Raw genomic sequence first — 24,810 nt, forward strand, 5'->3', positions numbered from 1 at the left:
GCATACAAAATACTAATAATGTGTATTGTATTTTTTTTTTTTAATGGGAGAGAACCTGATATATAGTTTGCATCACAGCCATTTTTATTAAAGCCTGGGACTAAAGTAACAAGAAATCATGAGAATAATTTGTTTTTTTGTTTCTTTAGAAACACAGCGCAGCATTAGGGCTTCTGAGAAATGCTTATAACCGTACTTTGTCTCTTTTACAGTTTAATAGGACACTGACTATGCATGCACAGCTCTGTATTACCAGATGTCATTATGACAAAGGTCTTTCAGTGTAAATTACTGTACTATGAACTTTAGTCACAATCTCAGTTAAGTAATAATTTATGACAGGTTTGATATGATTGCTGTCGATGCCATGGTTAGCTGATTTCCAGTATAGCTTTACTTTATTTGGTGGGAACGAATAAATGGGAACGAATCATACTTAATGAGAAACAGGCACTGCAGGCACTTTAACAGTTACACAGGAACATTTTCTGGAGAAATCAGTGTAGTTTGTAGTGCCTTCCTGAATGAATAATTATTAATATAGATACCTGGAATTTTAAGTAATATTAATTATTAAATATAAGTTAGGGTAATTGCATTCAACAAATTCAGCACTATATAGGCAATAAATTAATCACTGGTGAAAATAAAAGTAAGTTGAGTTAAATAATTTGACTCAGCAAAATGGATGGAATTCCCATCACTGGCACAATAACTGCTGGACCAACTGTAATAATAATACTGTGGTTTAATTATAAATAGGACAAAGGTGGCTGTCTACAAGATCATTTCTCTATTGCTGCAAAACGAATGACTTCATGGCTGCTCTGTAATTCAATTCTATATCCAGATGAGTTGGTCGAAATACCTACAACACAACAATCATCTACGTAGGATTATGTAGGAGTAATAAACGCCTCAGACATGTGATCTGAAGTTAGAGTTGGGGTGGCAAGGGTTAGGACTGCGGGGGCATATGCCGGTCTGCGTCACCCATGTGGATATGACCCTGAATGTCGCCGAGGGACCATGAAAAATACATCCTTATCACTTCTATACGGCTCTGCCTGGTCTTATCAGTGTGTGCAATGATGGCAGCTTCTTCAGGGCCCTGTCTTGACATCATCCAATATCCAGCCAACTGTAATGCAGGGGTGGAGTTTAGAGCTGGGGTTGGTCTACTGGACAATATAAGAACTAATGCCACCGTTACAGCGCCTTCTCGTGTAAGTGGCAGAATCTGGATTAACTGAGGCCCTGTAGAAGAGACATATTCACTGCCTTCATTGGTAAAGTTCAAGTTTAATACTATTTTAGAATCTTAAATCTTAATCTTATATTTATAGAGCTTTGATATCTTGATATAGCATTATTTATATTTGTATAGATATTGTGTCTGTCTTTAAATTTCAAACTACTTAAATGATATTATTATTATTATTATTATTATTATTATTATTATTATTATTATTAGACAATGACAAATGTAAGCGTATTAACTTGTCATGGTTCATGATCTGAACTGAAGGATCAGTTTAGTTAAGGAACTTGCGGCAGTTTATTGTCATAGTTTATGTCTTGTGTTCTCGCACAGTATTTACTTGAGGCACCATGAGTAAAGAGGCTGAAATGAAGGAAGTGGAGCTGAATGAGCTGGAGCAGGAGAAGCAGTCAATGAACACTGACTCGGAGAAAAATGGCTGTGTGAAAGTTAAGGTGCCGGAGGAAAAAGAGGTCAAATTCACCGGCCTAACTAAAGAAGAGCTGATGAGAGTAGCAGGCACCACAGGGTACATACTCTCGATTGTACCAGGCATCAACATTAGGCCTAAAATATGTATATTCATTTCTCTAAAAAAATACATTTCTATTCATTCATATAAATTCATTCGTTTCTAAAGTGACTAAAATATAACTAAAAAATTGATGCAGATTTTGAATTAGATAAGAACTCTTGAAGAAATATATGCAGAATGTGAGCTCTGTCAGTCATTTGACTGAGCTAAAAATTGTTTCAGGAGATAATACTGCAATGTATGTGTGAGGATGGGACAAGTGATTCTTACGATGTACATCTAGTTTGACACTGACTCTCGCTGTGTTCTCAGATGGGTTCGGACTCGTTGGGTATTGTTGGTTCTGTTCTGGCTCGGCTGGGTTGGCATGCTGGCTGGGGCAGTGGTGATCATTGTTCAGGCTCCACGGTGTAAACCGATCCCTGAAATGCACTGGTGGAACGAGGGGCCACTGTACCAGATAGCTGATGTAAACAGCTTCTCTGAAGACATTAAAGGTATTGAAATAACTCTATACCTGTCCTTTTAGGTTCAACTGACATTGTATTTATTGCTAATACCTATCCAAGCTATCTTTTAGTAATAACTAAATCAATGAGTCTATCAGAATGTCCTTAAACTGAAAATACAGGAACAACATGCACTTACAGTTACAACGTAGTGCATTATGATATTTTATAAATAATTCTGTGAATATTTCACAGAGTTCAGTGACCCAGACTGCATAACACATTTTTAGTTTCAATGTAGTTACTGAATAATATGCTTCAACATGAGTAAATAAAGTTTGGGAAGGTTAACATGTCAAAGTATCAAAGAACAATTCATTACAATGCCTCAAGGAAACTGTTGTCATATTTTGACCATCTATACTAAATCATGTAAACGTTTTTCCACATTAGGCTTTAGTAGCTTGTTTCTGGCCTCAGTCAAAGCTATTGTAAAGTTTGCCAGTGTCTTGTGACCCTCATGCTGGAGATCACATGATGAAATTGAGAAATAGTCCACAGTCTGCTTCCCTCATCAAAAAATATTTCCTGCTCAGGGATTTTCATGTTATTTGCTTTTTTGGTAGCTCTCTGTTGCTTAACAAAAGAAATGGGTCATCACAACCACACACCCACAAAAATGTATTTCAACTAGATTATACACTGTGTCTATTATATTACAGACACAATTATATATTTTATCAGTTCTCAACCACAAAAAAAATGGAATATTTAATATTTATGACCACACTCATAATAACTGTGGTCAATGAATAGTCATTTGAAACAAGGCTGTGGTTTGTTATGATGTGTTGTAATGATTTTATTCTTGTTTTATCTCTTTCTCTCTCTCCTGGCAGGAATAGAAAACAAGCTGGACAGTCTGAACCAGCTGAAAGTGAAAGGGTTGATCCTGGGCCCAATACACACTGTTCAGGCAAACCAGATGAGTACACTGAATTTGGAAGAAATTGATCCTAGTTTGGGCACCGAGGAGGACCTGGACAACCTGCTAGAAAGAGCCCACAAGAAGGGTGAGGGTCACTAAATACTCAGGATCATGATATTGTATTGAATCTCCCTGCAGAGTGAAAGCATCTAGTCACATCCATGATGTCATATGTCTCCAAACAAAACAACATTGAATGGTTTCATTCATACATTTACACTTCAAGGGAAACTCATGATGGTGTTACTTTACACAGCACTGTGGTATATTTACTGGTTTCTGTGTCTCTCTCAGGTATCTCTATAGTACTGGAACTGACACCTAACTATAAGGGAAATGCAGCTTGGTTCAGCAATATTCCTGATGCCTCTATTTTTACCAAACTTACTGTAAGTCAGAAAGTCAGATAGACTACTTATAGAGTATATAACAATGAGCGAGCAATAGTTCAAATGTGGTCATACTTCACGCAATCTTTTTCTTTTGCTCTTTAAAAGGCGGCATGTGCCTACTGGCTCCAAAAAGGAGTGGACGGCTTTCTCTTTTCTGATATGAGCCAGGTTGTCAGTACTGATACATGGCAGTCCATCCAGAATGCTGTTCATTCCAACACCAGAGAAGGGACTAAAAAAAGGTAAGAGGGGCTGTAGAGACACCTTGTGGATACATTGAAGTATTTTTCCCCAAAGATTTTTTTTTCCCTAAACGCTGCTGCTAGTTCCCCCTGCTTGTATCTTGGTGTCATAGCATATCCACAATTACTCAACTCTTAGAGTAACAATAAAGGTTTACCATAAATCCATCATAGGAGAAAAAAAAGTATAGGAAAGAAAAACTTTTATTTACAGAAGATACTCAGTATGTCCAAAACTTTTTTTTAAAATACACACTTCTGCTCTGCTGTATCAATCTTCTGTAAGAATATAAAAATATATATATGAAGTCTATGATGATGATAGACATAAATTTTTTTTATTGGCCATTATGTAACAATGTAACAATCTATACCATGCTTTTGTTCTTTTTTAGTGCTCTAATAGGTTCAGTCACCAAGCAGCCTGCAGATAATGTCAGTGTGCTGCTGGAGGGCTCCAATGTTGATCTGTTGCTAAACAGACTGCCAGGTAAACTGTCTGGAATTCAGGTGGCTAAGGACATGACCAAGCTCTACTCCAACCACTCTAGCCTTGCCTGGACCCTGAGTAAAAAAGATTCAGATTTGCCTACACGCCTTTACCATATGCTGCTCTTTACCTTGCCTGGTACCCCAGTGTTCATCAGTGGCGATGAGGTTGGACTGAAGGAGAGGGTGAGTACAGATAGGTGGATTGATAGGAAAGATCTGGACTGATTAACATTTACAACATACTGTAGATATATATGAAATAAAAGCTCCCCTGATCATTTTTTTTCATGAAAAGCTAGCATAAATGGGAGTAATTCTATTTAAATAAATAGAATTATTATTTTTTCCCTCAGGAATCGCTTAATGGAATTTGGGACTTGGAAAATCCAGCTGAGGAGAACAATGAAACAGCAAAGGTGATTAGAAAAATGTTATTGCATTAGCTGCTTTAATCCCCAAAGTAGTTCTGTATTGTACCTAACACCTCAAGTCTTCATTTCCTTTGCAATACTGATATTTCAGAATGCAATATGCAAATAAGAACTAAAAAAAAAAAACAAAAAAAAAAAACACTGTGGTCTGTGACTAGTCTGACCAATCACAGATGCTCCAGATAAGGTTTTTGTAGGTGTCATTAGCAAAAATGAAGGCCTGAAATTGGGGTTTACTAGTTGTTGTATTTGTAAGCTACATTGCATTAAAAATCTAATTATGTTCTACAATATTTGATATACAATATATTTCTGAGTGTAAAATAAATTGACAATAATTTAGAAGCAAGAATTTATGTTTATAGCAAGAACATGACATGGCTATGAATCAACTGTATATCGTCTCTTACAGTAGGTTTTTAGTTACTGTAAAATATGTTTGTTTTGAGATATGATAAGGTTTATCCGTGAAATATGAGGTTTGCCAAATAGTGCTTGCTCTGTAAGATTAAACCATACATTTTTCTATATGTTCATTGCAAGCTATTTAATCCATTTGTGATTCTTTTGAACTCAATAAGCTTCATTCACCTTTATCTCTCTCTCTCTCTCTCTCTCAGACTATAAGAGCAGAACGCAGTGCAGTGCGAAGCTTCTTTAAGGCTCTCAGTGACCTTCGAGGTAAAGAAAGAGCTCTGCTGCATGGTGAATATACCTCTCTACACAACTCCATATCCTCATTTGCATTCCTCCGCCTGTGGGACCAGAGTGAACGCTTCATCACCGCCTTAAACTGGGGCAATTCCCCTGTGTTAATGACGCTGACCAACAGCGATCTCCCAGCGGAGGCCCGTGTACGGCTGAGTACAGATACAGAGAAGCTAGCTGTCGACAGCATGGTGCCGTTGGATAAACTGCAGCTAGAAGCCAAACAAGCTGTTTTATTGTCTTATCCTTATGCAGGATAGGAACATTAGCAGAAATACACATGTAATAAGACAAGGCTCCTTTTCAGAATAGAAAGTTCATGTTAAACAAGCTCTGTGTTTTTCATTATGCTTATTTTAGTTTTGAAATATGGAAGAATGCAGTGTCTGTTATAGAAATTAGTTTCCTACAAAAAGTTATATTTGTTTTCTAATACTAATAACATATACGAGTGAAATGGAAGCACTGAAACAGTATTATTCCAGCTGGATAGGACATTCTATATTTGTGTGTGTATGGGCCACCATGAAAAAATCAATGGCAGAAAAATAAACGTTGCTTATGATGTATATGGTGTCTCTCTTGTTCGCTCTCTCTCTCTCTCTCTCTGTTTGTCTGTCTCTTTGTCACGATCTTCTATTGTGACTAGGATGTGAGGTACATGTTTTTGATTTCTGTCACTGTGACTTTATATAAAGCAGACACAATGTGTTTGTGTCTTTGGCCATGTGCCACCTGCCGTTATTTTACAGGGCAGGAAAAGGAAGAGTATAAGTATGTACAGGTGTGTCTAAGTATGTCATACACACCACTGTTCTGTACTATATAAAACTTAAAGTACTTCCTCTTTACTAAAACTCGAGATGAAAAAGCATTTTTCTTTCCACACAACATTTTGTTGCTGTCTGCTTGGTAATTAATTGTCACATTTGGTTTAGTAACTGGGCAAACTGCTGCTCTCATGTACGTTGTGGTAACATATTTGTATTTAGACCTTTGATTTCTAGCTAAATAATTGTAAAGCATTAATTAACATCTTTGACAGCGATGGAGATTATAGTTTTTTTTTGTTTGTTTTTTATACAGTTATAGCAATGCTATAGAACCCGCAGTACACAATGCCAGACACTCTGGAGGTGTGAATATCTGCCCACTTAGTTTTTTCCCCCTTCTCATTTCCATTGTTTTAGAGCCTCATTTTCACACAGTTCTATAAAATTATTGCACGGATCTGTGTGTGTGAATTTGCAGGTACGTAGCGTCTCATTTCCTCTCACTGATAAAACAAAAAAAAAAAAAAAAAAAAAAGTCAGTGGTTTTCATTTCTTAAAAAAAAGAGAAAAAGTAGGTGGTAAGGTACTCTGAATTTATCAGGCTATAAACCTTGATTCTAAATTCAGAATTTTATTTAAGCTTTCTAAAACACTGCAGGTGAATATTATTTAAATATAAAGAAATAAAGAAAAGATAAGAAAAGAAAACATTTATAAAGAAAGAATTACATTTGTAAAATATGTATTTCATAATCAATATAATCAGGGAACAAATAAACCTAATGCTCAGAATCATGTGTTCATTCCCAGTAGATCAGATTATTATAGACAATTCTTTGTGGGCTCTTAAGAAAACTGGTAAATTAGTTTAATAAAGAATGTTACAAGTGTGGAATGATGGAGAAAAGTGATCACGGTAAGAGCACTATTACTGTGGAGAAAACAATAAGGTTTTCCATCAAAAATGGTAGTGTTTCTAAACACGCTGTCAAATCTATTCAGTCAGGTGATTGATGGGGTTTAGATGATGACCAAATTCCTAGTAAAATATAATTCTTACATAACACATTTAAAATTAATTTACTGTCTTTTCTTAAAGTAGGCAGCCAAAAAGTTTTTGTTTGTCCATTTGTTTCTTTCTACTACCTTTCAGGTCTGATCACAAAACTGTAGATAGATAAATAGTAGCTACATACTTGAATGAATGAATGATTCTAAATAATATTAAATACTACAGCTAACAAAATCTAATTGTAAATAAAAATTCATAGTGATTCATTACCTATTTAATTAAAAAAAATACCTCAAATGAAAAAGTTCTCAAACACAGAAATAAACAAACATCTCCCTTAAATGTAAACTATTTCATATCAAATTTGCCTCCTGATTTGTTACGGATAAAAACATCTGTTTGCTGCTGTATACAGCACACGCTACGTTCACCTTGTGAGGTCGTGGATTCATGGGCGCAAAGAGATTTTATGAGAACATTCATTGTTTGCTCCTTGAAACACGTTTTATGTAAACGATAAATTCAGCTTTACAAGTGATTCCTGAAACAGCTCAAATGGATAAACAACACAGTTCTGTGAAACTTGAGGCTTACAGTTCTAACAACAACAATAATAATACAGTTTTCTAAAAAATCAGCTTCAAAAAAGACTAAAATTGAAGATATTAATTTGACCTACAGACAAATACTTAATGGATAGACTTAAATTCCAGACACACATTCAAAAATATTATTCTTGTTAGAGTGTTTTGATTAAAAAAAGAGAGAATATCAGAGATTGAAAAAGATTAAAGCAAGAACTAGTTTTATAATGTTACTGTACAGAAGCCACAATACATTGTCTGTGCGTGTACGTGTGTGTGAGAGAGAGTACGTGTGTGTGTGTTCAGCTCCAGCTGTCAGTGGGACATGGTGATATTTGATGCTATACCAAAGAGTGTGACAGATTTCTGGTAAAGCGCGACGTTGCTGTCTTGTTATGACAGTGTGTGGTCACGGATCTGTGGGTATAACATGTTAAGGTGTGTATGTGTGTGTGAGTGTGTGTGAGTGTGTGTGTGAGTGTGTGTTTTTTTCAGTGGGGATGGGTGTTTCAGTTTGACTCGGTCAGCTTTTGACGGCAGCGAATAGGGTTTTTTTGTGTGGGTTCGAGAAAAGGTCTTTTAAACAGAGACTAATCTAACAGTCAGATCTTCATTTTTCTTTAGTGACATTAAAGACTTTACTCTGCAGATGACTTTGCAATATGTGAGAGAAAAAAAAATACTCTGCAGACAATGTAGACAATCATCTACATTGTAATATTTTTGCAACATTTCAACAATTTTATCTATTTTTCTTATAATTATTTCTTTTTTTAATCGTGCTCTTGGTTTTAGTTTTGGTATGAACACTAAACTTCGTGATCAGGCAGTCTCTCTATAACACTGTCTGCCTATTTGCCGTTCTCTTCTTCAGGAGATGCTAATGAGTGAGAACACCCCCTCTTGCCCTGACAATGTGAAACTGCTCTCGGAGCGATGCACAGTCATGCCCCGACTCTCAGTTTTACTGGGTCAGCCCACTTACATTCACAGTACTCCAGCTAACTTTTGCTATCTTCACCTTTAATCTTCATCATTATGACTTGTATAGCAACAGTATCAATTTAATTGCCTTATAAAATGCAGTCCCCCCCCCCCCCCCAAAATGTCAAGGTTTTAGCTATATTGCTGTCATCACATCATTAATTAATGGAGTTTCATTACTTGTGTGAATTTAGTTGATGATGTACAAAGCAAATGTACAAACATTTCACCTTATAAATAAGCATATAAAATATTAGTGTGACACTATGCATAATTAAGTTGATTTGTAATCACACTCACACATCAACAGGAGGCAAAACTACTATATAGAAGTAAAAAACTTTTGTTTTTTTAAAAAAAATTCCTTTTGGAAATGACATAGCTAACCGATTAAAGAATCAGTGAATAAATGAATGCAAAAAACAAAGGAGTGAAAAAAAAAGATAAGAGAAGGGAAAGGATGAGCGCTTTGTCAAACTGAGAGCTGCTCTGTTGGGTTGACTTGGCGCGGTACGTGTTTTTTACTCTCTGTGATGTTTTTTTCTTTTTGTTTCCAGGATCCCAGTGACGAAGTCTTCAAGAGATCAGAAGAAGAGAGGCTGCTATACCAAAGCACAAATCATTGCCAACGCCTCCACTGTCTCTCTCTTTTCTCGAATGGGTGTATGCCCAAACACACACACACGCACACGCACACACACACACACACACACACACACACCTCATCTCGTGTGACAACACTCGGCAACTTCCAGGCCTGGATTAAAACTTAAAGGGTAAGTCATATATTTATGATTAAATCTCCGTTAACATAGACTTTATGTTAGACATTGTTCTGTATGCCTACGGCATGATGTATGCATCTAAATATAATCCAGAAAAGGTGAAAACATACCGCTGTTATTGCTCTACATGTAAAAAACCTTTCAAGAGTTTTTCAAAGCTTCTGTTGAGTGTTAAGTGTTGTAAGCTTCTTAAAAGGCTCAAATGTATCCAAAATGCTCACATGTATAGAACATGCATATACCATTTTAAGGGATCCCCAAGAAGGACAGACAAGGAATCCTTACTGGTTTTAGGTTGAACACTTTTCCTCCTCCATGAGTGTAGTACACTTTAAAACTCAGCAAGATTACTACAGGAACCCGTAAGAAGCATTTGTAGACTAATGCAAAAAGATGTCTTTATTTAGATCATACAAACAACCTCAAAGTAATAAAAAATGGAAAGGCCTACTGCTAAACTGCCTACACAATGTGAAAATATTTGCCGTACAATGTTTGTCATTTACAGACTAACAGTGTCAAAGAATGATCTGTCCACGGTCAAGCAAACTTGAGTGTGTGTAGGTGATCTTCCGTTATCCCTCTGGGGACCTTTAGAGTTCTAGGTAGAACAACCAAGTGTTTCCTTATTAGAAAGGGTTTCAGAAAAAACCTTTTTAGGAGGCAAAGAAAGCATATAATGAACCTCTAAAGAACTCAGTAAGAACCTGTACACATTGCATTTCAGATCAATTTTTGTGTTTATTAATTCATTTCTGTTTGACTTTTCCAATCTAAGATCATTAAACTATATAAATTATACATACAACAGATCGAGCCACATGATGGATTGTAAGTTTTGGCTAAACTTTTCAACCGTAGCTGAAAAGATTATCGAGCTAACACCCAACAATAAAAAAGACAAAAGAGCGAGACTTTAAAAAGGGATGTTTTCTGTTGTTAGGAGTTCTGATGGGACGCTAGGGAAGAATTGGCGTGGACAATTGTGATTACATGTCTCTTCCTGGCGGCGTTTTTAGACGTCCAAGCTTAAAAAGAATTTATTTACAATAAGGCCTTATTATAATAAGGCCTTATTAGTAAGAAAAAGAACTAAAAACAAAAGGGGGCTACTGAATAATTAATATTTTTAAAGCCTTGTTCCCCAAAGTTCAAACCATGCACCAGCATGTCTGCAATAGCCAGGCCGAGTCCAAGTTTATTAGTATTTTTAAAGAAATGTGGCAGCTATGGAAATCAGTATAAACGATTAAAAAGTTGTAACGGTTATTTAGTTCTTGTGGCTTTAAGTCTAATTATCTGGTCATGTTAATTGGAAAAAAAAGTAAAGCATTGAAAATCTGCATAAATTACAAATCTATTTGCATTTTTTAAATACAGCACCCACACACACACACACACAAACACACACACAAACATTTGATATACATCAGATGTTCGTGGCTTGGTTTGGATTAGGCGTAACAATCTTTAAATTCTCTAATAAGTAAGTATGATGCTTTATATTTGCCTTTATATTGACTAGTTGGATGATTTTCATTAAAAAAGATAACTGTTTGATACAAAGGTAATACAAAGTTTGTGTGATCATAAGAGGCCTATGTAAAGTGGAAAGGGTTCTTGGCTGTAAAACGTTCTTGGCGGAGAAACCATCCAGTCCTGTTTCTCTGGATTTGTTTTGACAATCCCAGTGGAAACCTGTTCACTAATTAATTTACAAGGAGTTAATTCACTTTCCTCTTTGATCTGCATAATCCCACTTCCAGTTTACACCGCTGCATATTTCATCATCTAGATGGCAGGTCAGGAAATTCTGATTGCTCAGCAAAAGCTGGCAAAGACTTATTTACAGATTTATTTACACATAAGAATGATATAAAGACGTCTTAGCTAGAGCGCTGACACACAGTCAAACCAGAGTAATTAGAAATTTAGTCGAAACTGCTCATTATTTACTATTTATCATATCTATGAGAGGACTGTGCACTTGCAGCTAGATGATAATCATTCAGAGCACACAATACTTTTTTTTTTTTTTTTTTATCAGGTCTTATTGTCAAGTCTTGTAAACTTAGTACATAATAAATGACATTCATTTAATTTTCATACCATGGTAAGTTTTGAACGTTTCTGGTCAATCAAGCTAAATAATTATAATCATTTTATTTTAATTTCATGCCAAAATGCAAGAGTAATATATAATATGGTTTATATATAAATGAGTTTTATTTCATATAACTAGCATATTATTTACATTTATCCATGTATTTAATGCATAATAAATATTATTATTAATACATAAAAAAGTGATTTTATTCATGTATTGTATCAACCCTAATGTGCCAGTATCCCCTGGTCTTCCCAGAACTCTTAATGCCGTATGAGAGAAGGCAAAATTCTCTGTGGCATACATATGTAAATGCATTTTTTTTTAATTCATTGTGATTTTAGCAGTTAAATAACATCACATTTGCGACCAATATAAATTAGCTGGGTATTTTATATATTTGGTCCTTGAAAGACATTTGGAAATACATATTCTTACACTGAAAAAGTAAAATTATTAGGCATTCATGCATTAGTCTAGTTACTCAGTCATTTTTATCGCTGTATAATGTTACGTACATAGCTGCAAACAGATTAATATTAATATGGCAACATTAACCATCTCGAATATTTATTTCTGAATTGTTTTATTTGAAAGGGAGACATTAAGACGTCATACATGTTTCTACAGGTAAAGAAGGAGAAATGATCAAAAACCATTCTCTACAGAAGGCACTAAAATCTTGAATGGCCCAACTTCTCTGCTCAGTTATTCTAAGACAGGAGAGTCCAGGAGATTCTGAAGAAGAGGAAGAAGTAATCTTTTATATGAAATTGAAATGTAACAAGGCTTATGAAACCTGGTGTTCTTAACTGCGGTTTACACTACACTTGTAGGTGAGAGATTATTTATTGCACCAGTAAACTGCCCATAATCACAAACCCATTTAATTGAAGCAAAATCTTTAGCATTTTGTCAAGCAGAATAATGTGCATGAAGTACACATTAGTGATTCTGAATTCTGAAAACTCTTTTCTGAATTGGTCTCATTTTACAAACAAAATAATATATTAAATTATGGTATATCTCGCGTACGTACGCCTTAGAGTTCAACACATCTTGGTATTCCTAAGGCACAAAACTTGTAAGAGAAAAATAGGCCGTTAATGTGGGAGAGTTTATTATGCAAAATAAAAATCGTGCCGAATGGATTTCCCTTTCTTCGCCTCCCTTTTTGCATTCACAAAAAATATCACCTCATACTGTGACAAGATGTAGAGTTAGAGAGCGATGGAGACAGAGAAAAAAGTCCAAACCGCTCCGCTACTTTCCCCCTCCTCTGTTCATTCTTTCACACATCTGACAGAAAACTAGACCAAAAACCTCCACATTCTTTCCTTTTTTTGGTATCCTCTGTTTCCAGTCACTTGCTTGTTTACCACTTTTACATGCTTGTGTTTTAACGAGCCTTTTGTGTTACACACCTGCGCAGTTAAACCTAAACAAAGACTCTGCAATTGACTCGCCTTAGTTGCGAGTATGAAAAAGCGGTATCTATGGAAATCATCTAAACAAGCAGATGTTCAGATGATTTCTATAGATTTCTATAATTCTATCTATTTTTCAGTATTTTTTACAGGCTTACAGGCAGTGGTGGCAAAACCACTCAAATTCTTCACTCAATTACTCTTCTATTGAAATATAAAGTTAATATAGTCAATATAGAAAAGTCTTACATTTACTTAACGTGTGAAAGTAACAGTACAAGAAATATTAATGAATGAAAAAGACATCTGCCTCACATCACATCACATACTGATTTTACTGATATTATATTAACGGCCTTCCAACCAGGGGACTAAGGAATATGGGAAAACGTTAGCTAATTCTAACAACAGCTCAAAGAATCCGTCAAATGTTCGCTAGCATGTCGATAATACACACTAGTTAAAACGTTAGCAGCTAGCCATCACAATACAAACTGCCTCGAATTTGCAAACAGATTGATTAAAGTGATCGTTACGACTTTACAAAAAAAAAAAGAAAAAAGAAATGTAGTGTTTAAAAATGTAGTGAGAAGAAATTAGAGGCTTTTTTCCCCTCAAAATATAACATAAAAGAAAAACTCGAGTAAAATACACGGGCCTGTTGCACCTGTTGAACATGAGGTCGGTCGTATGTCACGGTGTAAAGTCGCTCCTAAACCATATGCTGAGAGTAATTAGTTTAAAACTAGCATGGTACCTGAGACACTTGCAGGATATATCAAAACTAATATTGTGTAAAGTGACCATGAATAGAGTGACCTATTTCACCATCACGAGCCAGTTAGAAACATGAACATAAACAATAGATATTACATCCAAGACCATGATGTGTGAAGACAGGACAGGACATAATATCCTTTTGGTTTTTTTTCACTGTTTACTTCATATTAATTAGAGTTTAACTGTCGATAAATAAACAAAATCAAAAGGACTGCGCTTTATAGTAGCGTGGTTACTCAATTGATCCATCTTTTATTTTTGTATTTTATGCTGTTCTTCTCCAGTGGAACAAATATAATACCATTTCAGTAACAAGGCATTGCCAAAAAAAACCCTTAATTTGGATTTGAATAAACTAATATGCAGTATAATATCACATTAATGGTACAATGTTCAAATATTTTGTAGCATATATAACTGCTCATATTACAATTTGACAATATTTTGCACTAGCCAAATAAAGATCTCGCTACACTCCCTGACATTAAAACAGCCATTTTTTTTATTAGTCTTATAATTCATCTGTTTATACAGTAGTTTCTACTTCTTTGAAGCATCCACGTCTAGACCATAGACCTACAAAATGCATTTATTGGTCCAAATACTCTTTCTAATTTGATCAGAATCAGGGGAGCCTTATCCGTCTTAAACATTTCACCTACTAGTGCTTACTGTTATCAGCTTTAGTCTCTGCTGAAACTTTATATCTTGATGCACCTGATGCATTTTTAGTAGTTTACATTGAAACTATGCTATACTTGCGTTGAAGCATCTGGTTGTAGATACTGTATACAATTTATACCATGAGGAACAAAGGTATCTACTTTCTAGACTATTGCATGCATTAGCTCTTGGCCCAGATTCTGTCTGGCCAGCCACATGTTGTCTTACACCTTTGGTTTTTTTTTACCCACACAATGATACCTCTGAGGTGATTGGAGATGAGTGTCTAAAACACTGTACATTCACACTGTACAGACCTGGCACTAAGCAACCACCCACATTGTCCACAGCATCATTAAAGTGAGGATAAGAAACCAGAAATGTAAAACACAACATGCAGTCCAGACAAAAGCGTGGCCTGCAAGATAACGCCAAACCCATACTGTATATATTCTAATAACTAAATATTGTCTTACACCTTTGGTTTGTTACCCACACTATGATAATGTTGAGGTTAAAGGAGAGGATTATTATAGATACATTCATACTGTACAGATCGTACACCCACATTGTCCTTTTGAACCCACAAGATGCACAGACCAGGGAGATTGACATTTCTCAGTGTGTGTGAACTGATTTAACTTACTCTACTGTGGGACGTCTCACTACCAACATCCAGCACAGGACATTATATGCTTAGTATTACTTTTAAAAGAAAACTGCATGATGGAGTTACAGTGTTTTTACTGTGCATGCTTGCTTCTTTTCAAATTCTCATATTCACGACTAGTACACTACCATTAGACTTACTCCTAAACACATATCATCCCTATTCCTTCAGACAGATGAAACTACTCTTCGCTGATGCCTAAAAATGACCAAAAATCTGAATGCTGTAGCAGGCAGAGAGAGCAGGAGAGGAAGACGGGAGTTACACAGGGGAAACACTGCTTGTAGACAGAAATATAGGTAGAGTAAACATATGATGCAAGTGGTATATGGAAACTATACATATGTTGTGTGTTGTGGGAAGGAGAAAGATGCATGTATAGAAGGAGACAGAGAAAGAACAAACAAGAGCGGAGGCGGGATGTACGGAGGTTTCCCTTGTCCACTTCCTGCACTGTTCGTTTTGTGGTCAGCTTCCTGTCACATGACTTTGAAACACTACAGATCTCTGACATAAACACAACTCTTCTTTTCACCCACATAAATACACAAAAAAATGACAGACACTCACACAAACATGCTCACAGTCTCACACACTTAGACATACACACAAACTTACACTCTGACACATACACACACACAGAAACAGTGTTGACAGGAAGCTTTACCGCTCGCAAATCGTATATACACTCTCACACACGCCTACGCTCTACCTGATGAAGCCTACATGTCGACTCATACGCGCTTCAGACCTAAGACGAAGTGAGTCACTTCACCACAAGAGATGCTCAAGATAACACACTCAACCTTGTGAACAATGGTTTTGGCAGAGGTTGTGCTGTTACCATGATCTGAGATCAGTTTTGTGGTCACTTGGAGATAATGTTAAGGCTCAGGTGGCAAACAAACCATTTAAAAAACTTTTATCCTGGCTTTCAATGTTACATTCATGTTTTTGGCAAATGCTTTTAATTCTTGACCAGGATTTCTTACAAAAGGATTTCCATATGCTTATAATCGGCAAATCAACCAAAGAATATAACAGACATAAGGCAAAAGTGGTTTATGATGTTCTGTGTGCTGTGAGTACGTTCACTTTTTCGTTTACCAGATTAGGATACGGTATTACAAACACTGAGTGGGAAAGAAAGAATAAGGGATGGAGCAAGACAGAGACAGAGGGAGATCCGTGACTCTTTCCCCAGGATGTGGTTTTCTTTTCGGGGTTTTAGGGGTGAGGTTCTCTCTGTGACAAATATAAGAGTTACTTTTGATCGGCAGCACCTGCTTTCGTGAGTGTGTGTATTCACATGTGTGTTCCTGTCAGCGTGAGTGTGGGTGTGCTTCTTTAACATGTTTATATGAAATGTTTTTACATAGCAAGATATGTAGCGGGGCGGAGGGGTGGGGGACGATCAGGGGAGTGAAAAAGAAAAAGTTTGCACGTGTGAAAGGCTTGCAGTTTCATTTGTAAGCAGAGGTGATCGCACACTACGGAATATTTTTTATTTCTATTTATCATGTTTTGAAGAAAAAGGAAGGAGCACAAAAGACAGGTGAAGTGGGACAAGAAAAACTTGTGGTACAAGATCAAATGTAATGATAGTAACTATTTAGCAAAATGAAATACATCTTCAACTATGTTTTTCTTCTTTTACAGGTTTTATATTCAATTTAATAATTGGAAAGAAAACAAACTGAAAAGATCTTAAGAAAGTAAATTGAAAAAAAAAAAGACTTAAGGTTAAAGTTTTGAGTCTGTAATTCAAGGCTTTACCTTTTACCTCAAAGAGGTTTAAATATGCAAATCTGATGTTGTTTCAGGTCCTTATGTTTTATTTGATTATTGATTTAAGGTTTAGTTTGAAATGATAACTGTAAGCTTCTCTTTTGCTCTTTACAGCTTTAAAAGATGCCATGACCGTCCTCTGACTTTTAGTTCGGCAAGTAGAGTGCTTTTAAACAGCCTCTGTCTCTCTCTGGCTCAAACGTGTATTTTAACATCATGGCTGATCACTGTTCCATCAACACGTCCGAGTCTCCACCCTTCTCTGCCATGTATCGCCTTCAGACGCAAGGTCAAAGATCAAACTACAATCTTGTACAGAACAGTCCGGTGAGCAGAATAAACCAATATGAAGATAGCAGCCTTTTAAATGACCCTGCTAACAATTGTGCCAATGCTGGAACAAGTATGAACGGAGTTGGTGAGCAGATAAATACAGCATTCTGGGATATGGAGTCTTTGATCTCGTCTCAACCTGGTGCATTCAACAGAACCAAAGCGCACAGTGAAAGATATGAGGAAGAATGGAATTCCAGTTCACAGCAGCAGGATTCAATGGAAAATTATGATAACACCGGAGGGAATCATCAGAAACTCGATTCTTTCTCTGAGGCATTTTATTGCAGAAACTTTCAGAGAATTGCCAATTGTGTTGACCAGGTTGGATACAATGTTGATCCAAACAACTCTCCCAACATTCCACCTCTATCCTCCCTCTCTTTCCCTCTGGTTTTGAGCCCTCCTCCTACGCCACTTCCTCAGCCGTCTCTCTCTCCGCCAAAACGGAGTCTTTATCCTCCTGTTACACAGTCACTGAGCCAAACACAATCGCAGTCCCCTTCTGAAGGTTCTTTGCGGTTCTTTCCACCTCTTTCTTCTACCAGTTCCATTCTTCCTGGAAGTTTCGCTCCTACTCACTGGCTCCCACTTTCCACTGACACCAGTGGGAATGGAGACATAACACAGCACCTTCCTCAAGACCCAGGTCCGTCTTCAGTCTTCCCAGAGGGGATGGGGATTCATCTAAGAGACCTGAGTGCTACGGAGGGAGACACAGGTAACTGAAGTAGCTCTTAAAGAAAATGCAGATTTTGTTTGATTTTGTAAGAACCTCAATTCTGATAAAACCCGGGTCTTTCCTCAGACTGTTCTTTAGAGACATCTCCATGTTCACCTCTGGTGCAACATCCACCCCCACAATCTGTTCCCAAAACTGAGAGGGAGCATTGCCCTGTGACCTCTGAACATCACATGACATGGTCCCAGGTAGGTTTTTTCTTCTGGGTCAGTTATCTTTAATGACTAATCTATCCAATTCTTTCATTTTTAACCGTCATATGTAAACTTTTTTTTTTTTCCTGCAGATGATGTCATCCCAACAATTTTGCCATTCAATCCATGACTTGAACAATCAGGGAGAGTCATTGAGGGTGCATGAGGAGGCAAAGCCCATTGCAGGAGTCCAGCGAACACCATTGTTATGTTTGTCCAGCTCACAGGTATGAAGGATTCATAATAGGAAAATATTGAGCTCAGGTACCAGTAAGAACAAGGAGGCTCAGTAAACAACACTAAATTTTGAACTTTTTACTTTATTAGAATAATCAGCCGGCAGTCTACACTGGAATTCCATTCCACAGTGTCCTCCAGATAGGAACACTGAGGGGAGATCAGGAACACATGACTCGTCACTACACTCCACTTCCCATGTTGAATCCCACTCGCAGTGGAACAGGGCTGTACTGTAACCTGCTGCCTTCACTGAACCACCAGGAACAGTGGTCAGAGGAAACCGGACATCGTGCTCTACAGAGGTGTGAAAGTGTCTGTACAGCCTTTTAGAACTGATTTGTTCTCAGCTTGTGTAGCGCACACTACTCATCAAATAAATGCCATTTAAAAATAAATGAAAATGAACAATGCACCATAGTTTTCATTCCTCATACAGTTCTCTATACTTCTTCACTTACAAAAACCAGGCATGTGAATATAGGGCCGGAGTTTCAGGCTGAGATTCCTGACCTGCTGGAGCAGGAGGAGATAGAGTTGCAGTCTCAGGAACCACTGCAGGAGGAGTTACTTTGGAAACCATGGGCAGAATTAGAGAGGAATGATAACCTACTAGAGCAGGGTAAGTAGCCCAATAAAGAACTGTTAACCTTAAACTATGTTCAATGTACTTTTACTACATGAAAGTAGCCTAAAGCTTTCTTTTAACTGATCGATGTTAAATGTCTGCTTGCAGGACTTGTCTATGGTCGTACTAGATTTAATTTATTCTTTACTCAATCCTTGCGTGTACCCACTCTACTATAGATAGTGAGGAGATACGTGGAACAAATATGTGCTATGATGTATTCTTCCAATTAATAGAAAAGTATTTTGGTTGTGGAGCTTCCTGTATGTTCAGTTGAACTGTTAAATTTCCTGTAATGAATAGTTTTTTTACCTTCACCTTACATTCCACAGTCAATAACTTAAAAAAAATTTCCCTGACACGCTTTGAAATACTCGGTAACACTTTTTCTATACTTGGTTTCAGTTTCTACCAAGAGAGTTCACTTCCCTTATTGGCCCCTAACTACATACCTTTTAGTATTTAAATTGGGGAATACATGTATCAAATGTAGAAGATTTCATGTGGTTTTCATTTGTTAACTTCTTATTTAGCTCAGCAGGGTGTTTTATTGTGTTACACATTTAAGCATCATCTAATGCATTAAATATGTAAACAAACATAAACTGTTTCTAATTTTAGCATATCTAATTTAACCACTGAATACAAAGCAAATTTCCATGAGCTTAAGCTTTGAGCACCATCTATAGATGCCAAAGGCATAATGCTTAAGGCTTAAAGCTAGAAAGTATTTACAGGTGCACTGCCCCAATACCACTGCATGTTTTTGGCTTGTTCATAAACAGACAGCTAATCATGTGGATTTCTTTCTCAGTGGAGAATCTTCTAGATCTCAGTACCTCTACTGCTTTACCTGAAGGTGTTGCTAATCTGGAGCTTGCCCTTCATAGCCTGTACTTATGCCAAGGAAACGTACTGGTGAGGAAATAGAAATAAACTACTTAGTCATAATTTACATTCAAGATCTTCTATTGACATCATTGTCTTTCTGCACACTGTTTTTCCATTACAGGCTGCTTTGGAGATGATGTTTTTCTCAAACTCAAAACCCTCAAGAGACTACCACTATTCCGGTACAATCCTACCTCTTATTACTGTCACAGAAAACGGGGCTCAAGAGAGCTAGTATATTTATGTTAGAAAGCAGGAGACTTGTACATGATGATTATAAATATGGCCAGATCATGACTCTACCTCCAAGTTAACTAGATGTGAGCTGTAGATCATTTGCAGTTTCTTCCATAATACAGTACATTGTATTGTTTTCCATTAAGCTTCATATGTCACTGTTACTATCATTTTGAGCAGACAGAGGAAAATCAAGGATGCTTTGTTTATAATTTGTTTGTTTCACATAGCAATGAAATCCCTCCATCTGTGGTCCCTATCTTACAGGTAGTGACATCTGGCGGTTGAGTGAGCAGAAATTATTTCAAAAGGCCTTCGCCATGTATGGAAAAGACTTCTCATTCATTCACAAAATGGTAAGTTAAGATCATTAAATCCCATAAAATATTAGAAATATTGACAGCCCAACTCAAGTATGACTATACACCATAGGTACAGTCAAAGGGGGTGTCACAGTGTGTGGAATACTACTATCACTCCAAACGGCTCAGAGAGAAACAGAGAAAGTTGAAGGAGAAAGAAGCGCAACAGCAGCAGCAGCAGCAGCAGCAGCAACAAATGGCTGCAGAAACACTTACTCCAACCAACCAGGTAAATTTATAATACATTGATAGATTCTGTCTTTACAGTCATTTAACAGTAATAAAAGCATGTAAATAATAAAGTAAGCTTGACTGAAAGTGTGCTTTATTTTACAGGTCATGGTGATGAACTCTATTAATGTAGACAGGCTAATTCATACACCTGCGCTGGCTCCAAGCTTTCCCTGCAAACAATGCGGAAAGTAAGTGTATTCCTTTCTGCATATATGGCCAAGGTTATGATGTCCTGGATAAAAAAATATTTATTGTAAATATATCGATTTCCTAATATATTATACAGGTCCTAACACAAGTATGGGATCTTTAGTTAAGGACCAAATTTTACAAAAGTTATCTTGACAGACATAACGTGTTAATTTCAGTATGGAATATTCCGGCACATGGAGACTCTCGTATTTAGAAATATCATAAAATCTTTCTTAAAATATAAAACTCATAAACCACTATCATTAATTTCCTGTTTGTTTCTCTTACTCTGTATAAATCATTCTCAGGATGTTTTACAAGATCAAAAGCAGAAATGCTCACATGAAGATCCATCGTCAGCAGCAGGAGGACTGGAGGGAGAGAATCCATCCTAACAATCACCTTAGCCTGACCCATGCCCTGCAGAACCAAAACCGAACCCTGACCAATCCAAACCAGCTTGTTACACAGGGTCACTCAAACCAGTTATTAACCCAAAGCCTGATCCAGAACCTGGTGCAGACTCAGGCTCAGCTTGCTTTTATCCAGAGCAGTAAGACTCAAAATCCATGTTTCACTACTGCCATCAGCAGTGCAAATTCCTCACAAAGCCCACAGATGGCTTCCAAAGCCCCAGCTCTACCACTTTACAGAGGCCCCCAACAGACATGGGGTGCCATTCATGGTAGCTTGGAGTCTGGTCTGTATTACGACTAGTAAAGAAGCACAGGTGAGGATTCAGGCTTTATTTCCTAGCAACAATTCAATGATAATTTTCCTTGTCCATTTCAGGAACAGTAAAACTGACAGGTAGCTTAGGATTGTACACTTTCAAAGTTCATTAAAAAATCTCTACTGACTTTCACACACAGTCTTCAAATCTTTATAAAAATGAACAATCCTCATTTCAAGATTTCCTAATGTCTACTATCATTGTTTCTTAATCATTCACTCATATTTAAGGCAAATAAAAAAAATGCTTTTGTGTATGTTTTATCCTGATAACTGGCTTGACATCAGAGAAATGTGACACCACCAGGAACCCATTTTCATAAGACACTAAAATATCGTCAATCTGTAAAGCAGAGATATGAAATGAGAAGGTTGGTTGCAAAGAAACATATTTTAAGTATGACATATGACAGAGACTAGAATGTAGATCTATGAAACAAACCTTGACCATGGTTACACATGGATTGAGTTTAAAGGAGAAGAGTACTCTGCTTTCATCATTTTGGTTGCTGTCCAAGAAGATGTGCCTGGCTTCATGGAAAAGCTTTGCTAATATCAGTTATTAGATACACTCATCTCCCCTTCCTCAGGAAACACATTGGGGAAATGTATTTGCATTAAATGAAGACTATTTGTACATCCTTTTAAAGAAGACTGAAATTCTTAGATTAAACTATTCAGGAGAATTTGAATACAGACTGACCAAAGTATGTTTTAACCTGCAGGTCTCAATTTTCCATTTACTAAGGAGCTGTGGAAACATCACACAATTTATTACTTATAGAAAAAGACTGTGGTTGATTAACACATATGTCAGCAGTGGGGTTATTGGAAATATTGAACCTCAAAACATCTACTTGGAAGAACCACCTGCGTTGTCTAATGCACCCTAGGCCATGACCTACCTTCTTGAAACTAAGGGGGTAATTCTCTCCCCTACACCCTACTGAACTTAATGCCAGCTAGATACGTAACAACCTAATAAACAAACATTATATATATTTTACCCTCTAAATGGTAAAACTTTTCCGGACAAAATCTTACAGAGTTGCTGGACATCTGCTACTATACAGAAGGAGTGCGGAAAACAATTCTCATCACAGAAGCAAAGCTCATCAAAGTAAGCTGGAGATGCCATGAAATCAGACTTACTCACTTACAGACATGGTGGTGCCACAGGAGTCCAAGCTGAAATTGAACAGAGCTCTGGAGCTGTCTGTGGCAGTGGGTTTACGGGACGCATCTAGGAGACTGGTACTGTTAGGCTTGGTAGAAGGGATAGCGAGAGTCACATTTAACTGATGAGTACAGATATGTACATTATTAGACAAAGCAGTACACAATGAACAGTAATAGAAAAAATATTAAAGGAATGAAAAGGAAAACAAGCTTTCTTACTAATAGTCATTAATAGTTTAGTAAATAAAGTGTACATGCGTTCATCTGTGTGTATTTTACCTTAAACAGGAAATGAGCAGCACTGGACAAGAGAGTGCTCCACCTTCCAGGCCACCATGTTAAAAGCACTGACCTCCACCTTAACAATCGTGTTTTTCAATTCAAGTCCTAGACATCACAACAGCATGGATTATATTTAACATAGTACAAAACAGTCTGCAAAATACCTTACTATTGAATGAGAGAAGAACTAAGAATAAGAGCAACAGACCACAAGATGGCAGCACATGCAAAACAGATTATTGTATTCCATCAACCACAATATTATATATATATATATAAATATATGAATATTTTATATATATATATGAGATGTTTGGAGATAATCCCTACACGGGTGCTGGTATTCTTAAATGAAATAAACAACACAACAGTAGCACAACAGTGGCATTGGGGGTTTAGGGGTATAGGGCATTAATATAAAACAACTTTATGTAATAAAATAGGTTTTTGATATATTTTAAACGTTTATAAATAAACATTGATTCATTTTAAACATATTTAAAATATTTTAAGTAAGTTAATGTTCGATATTTTGATCACATAACATTTGAGATTCTGCACTCTATCTAGGTCTTAATTTGAATGTAAGCATATGTGTGATATTGAATATGTTAACTTCTTTGTACAAAAGGCAAATTTTTCCTCATGCCTAATGTTTTTTACTGACACATGATCAGACAACACAAGCCAGCTCGAGTGCACACTCTCATTAAAGCAAAAAAAGGGACAAACCAAATACTAAGAAACTCAGAAAGCATTTTACTAGTGGTCTTTTGGAGCCCACTGCTATATATATATATATATATATATATATATATATATATATATATATATATATATATATATATATATATATATATATATATATATATATATATATACATACAGCATAGTGAAGGCAGATACAGGTCAAGAGCTTCAGGAACTATTCACATCTAATGTCAGAATGAACAAATTACTGCGATTTCTGTGACTTAACTTGTGACATGGTTGTTAGTGCCAGATGGGCTAGTTTGAGTATTTCAGAAACTTTTAATCTCTTGAGATTTTCACACAACAGTCTTTAGAGTTTACACAAAATGGAGTAAAAAATACCCCAAAAACACTGAGTGAGCAACCATTCTCTGGGTGGAAACACCAGCTCTGGATAATATTTACATCAAATAAGCAGCAGTTCTGCAGGCAGAAACACCTTGTTGATGAGAGGCGAAAAAAGACTACAACAGCAGAAGACCACATCAGGTTCCACTCCTGTCAGCCAAGACTGAAGACTGGAAAAACAAAGCCTGGTCTGATGAATCTTAATTTCTGGCACACAGATGCTGGGGTCAGAATTTGGCCAGACTTTCTGACTTTCATGCCAACAGCATGAATCCATGCCAACAATCCAGGCTTGTATAAGTGGTGTAATGGTGTGAGTAATGTTTTTTGGCATATTTTGGGCCTGTTAATACCAATCATTGGTTGAAAGACTATTTATGTCTTGGTGCTGCTCA

General features: G+C 36.6%; 2 protein-coding genes across 4 annotated transcripts; both read left to right on the top strand.

Moving 5' to 3' along the window:
* Window positions 1-1,149: 1,149 nt before the first annotated feature.
* Window positions 1,150-6,067, top strand: LOC131356864 (4F2 cell-surface antigen heavy chain-like). 2 transcript variants are annotated; one of them, XM_058396104.1, is made up of 9 exons: window positions 1,150-1,289; window positions 1,595-1,790; window positions 2,109-2,293; window positions 3,145-3,318; window positions 3,528-3,622; window positions 3,731-3,867; window positions 4,263-4,542; window positions 4,713-4,775; window positions 5,411-6,067. In XM_058396104.1, the coding sequence occupies exons 2-9, from the start codon at window positions 1,612-1,614 to the stop codon at window positions 5,756-5,758; spliced, it is 1,461 nt and encodes a 486-aa protein (XP_058252087.1). In that variant the 5' UTR covers window positions 1,150-1,289; window positions 1,595-1,611; the 3' UTR covers window positions 5,759-6,067. The 2 variants fall into 2 exon arrangements, with proteins under 2 accessions (XP_058252087.1, XP_058252088.1); XM_058396105.1 differs by lacking the exon at window positions 1,595-1,790 and having other exon boundaries at window positions 1,209-1,289.
* A 3,402-nt stretch (window positions 6,068-9,469) lies between these two features.
* On the top strand, window positions 9,470-22,106 carry si:dkey-19b23.10 (transcriptional-regulating factor 1). 2 transcript variants are annotated; one of them, XM_058393999.1, is made up of 12 exons: window positions 9,470-9,627; window positions 17,186-18,125; window positions 18,213-18,334; window positions 18,433-18,567; window positions 18,668-18,882; window positions 19,048-19,199; window positions 20,020-20,123; window positions 20,218-20,278; window positions 20,601-20,689; window positions 20,766-20,924; window positions 21,032-21,117; window positions 21,430-22,106. In XM_058393999.1, exons 2-12 carry the CDS (start codon window positions 17,288-17,290, stop codon window positions 21,836-21,838), a joined length of 2,370 nt encoding a protein of 789 aa, XP_058249982.1. In that variant the 5' UTR covers window positions 9,470-9,627; window positions 17,186-17,287; the 3' UTR covers window positions 21,839-22,106. The 2 variants fall into 2 exon arrangements, with proteins under 2 accessions (XP_058249982.1, XP_058249983.1); XM_058394000.1 differs by lacking the exon at window positions 9,470-9,627 and adding an exon at window positions 16,707-16,838.
* Window positions 22,107-24,810: the final 2,704 nt, after the last annotated feature.

Source organism: Hemibagrus wyckioides, linkage group LG07, assembly GCF_019097595.1.
Source record: "Hemibagrus wyckioides isolate EC202008001 linkage group LG07, SWU_Hwy_1.0, whole genome shotgun sequence".
Classification (NCBI taxonomy): Eukaryota; Metazoa; Chordata; class Actinopteri; order Siluriformes; family Bagridae; genus Hemibagrus; species Hemibagrus wyckioides.